A 1,701-nucleotide genomic window follows, 5' to 3' on the forward strand; every position below is an offset into this window, starting at 1 on the left:
ACTGAGGGACAAGAGTGTAGAAAATGGATGCATGGATGGTTTTTCTGTAGTTTCTCACTAATTATTGACTTTTCATCTTTATGTTTCCAGCGATTTTTAATGCAATTCTACAAACAATCTGAAGGGCCAGATTGTAGAATATAAAGCTGATGGTTGTGCAAAACAGCTGCGGGGAAACCATGAGAGAGGTGTTTAATGAGGACAGACAAGACTTCAGGCTTCAGTACAAAACAATGGTATATTTATTTAGAAAAAGGACAATCAAAGGAATGTCACATCAGTAGAAATCATTGTGCTGTCACACTACGGTATCACATTTTCGTAGTGTTCATACAACAAGATGAAGTTCAGAGAAAAGGCATGTGTTCAGGACAGGCATTCATGTATAGAGGCAGATTCTTCGGCACCATAAAGTCTCCCTCTGCAGCTGTGCTGCACCATCACCAACACGGTGACGTGCACCTGCAGGGATGCTGCTCCCAAGCCAACGCATCCACGGGGGGGAATGTATGCATGCATGCATGAGTTCTAGTCTGAAGAAAGGCATGTATTCCCTTCAGATTCCCACATACTTTGAGCTGCCCCGCCTGCTCCAGGCAGGGCTCCGCTGCCGGCGGATCCTCCGTCCGTAATGCCGCAGCTGCCGCGGCGCTGCCCCGGCGGCGCCTCCTCGGGCATCCGCCTACGGTGGAGTCCCCCAGTCACACCGGGAATGTTTTCTCGCTTGGCTCATCCAAGAGGCGAGACATTGAGACACGGGCAGTGAAAGACGACTGCCTTGTGGCGGAGTCAGCGCAGCTTCAGCAGCTGCCGGACCATCCCCGCGATCCGGAGGAACTTGTCCTTCTTCCGCTGCTTCAGAGCCATCAGCGCCCGGGCCGTCTCCTCCGGGTCCTGCGTGTAGGAGAAGATGCTCCGCACCCTCTCCTCCGCCTTCATGTCTCCCGTTTTTTGGAAGAGTCTCATCAGCGAGTCCTGGTTCACGTTCTCGAAGATGTTGGCCACGGCCTTCTTGCGGTGCGCCGTGTCGAACTTGTTGCCGTGGACAGAGGGGCTGACCCGGCGGGACTCAGAGGACATGTAGGAAGACATCTCGGCTCTTGCTTTTCTCCTGGCGCTTCGCGGCTTCGGACGTGGCGCTCCAACTCGGACGATGCTGAGCTGCTCGGTGCGCGCTGTTAGAGCCGGAGCGGCTTTAGCTGGTTCAGAGCAGGAGCGTCTCAGTGCGGAGGAGCTCAGCACTCCGGTACTTATAGGCGGACAGTGGGCCGAGCTCCGGCAGGACGCGCTCCCAGCGGTGACATCAGCTGTCTGGGAGCGGGGCAGGCGCCGCCTACAGCCCGCATGGATGCCAGAGAAACAACTGCATGATGAAACCTGAGTGGTAAAAAACTAAAGCATGACTTCGACCACTTGTTAGAAAAAATATACACACAAAATAATAGTAAAAACAAAAAAAACTAATATATAAAACTCCAGATATAACCCGTGTGCATAGGCGGGCAATGCAAATCGTGTTTAGTATTTAAGTACTAAATATGAGAGTTTGCTTAAAAATATTTCTTACAACACAAATGCACAAAAAACAAAGCATGGGACGTGTAAGCATTTAATCTCACTCTAAGCACTAGTGCTGACTTATTTTTGATGCACATATATGCATAAAACAGCTTTGCATAAATACAGAATGTGAAATAAATG

General features: G+C 50.4%; 1 protein-coding gene across 1 annotated transcript; it reads right to left on the minus strand.

Moving 5' to 3' along the window:
- Window positions 1-219: 219 nt before the first annotated feature.
- On the minus strand, window positions 220-1,325 carry tcima (transcriptional and immune response regulator a). Its single transcript, XM_008417300.3, has one exon. The coding sequence runs from the start codon at window positions 1,090-1,092 to the stop codon at window positions 790-792; it is 303 nt and encodes a 100-aa protein (XP_008415522.1). The 5' UTR covers window positions 1,093-1,325; the 3' UTR covers window positions 220-789.
- Between the last annotated feature and the right edge of the window lie 376 nt (window positions 1,326-1,701).

Source organism: Poecilia reticulata, chromosome 9, assembly GCF_904066995.2.
Source record: "Poecilia reticulata chromosome 9, P_reticulata-male-v2, whole genome shotgun sequence".
Classification (NCBI taxonomy): Eukaryota; Metazoa; Chordata; class Actinopteri; order Cyprinodontiformes; family Poeciliidae; genus Poecilia; species Poecilia reticulata.

Excerpts from the sequence above, each read along its gene's own strand:
- tcima (XM_008417300.3), bottom strand. The coding sequence starts at position 1,092 with ATGTCTTCCTACATGTCCTCTGAGTCCCGCCGGGTCAGCCCCTCTGTC.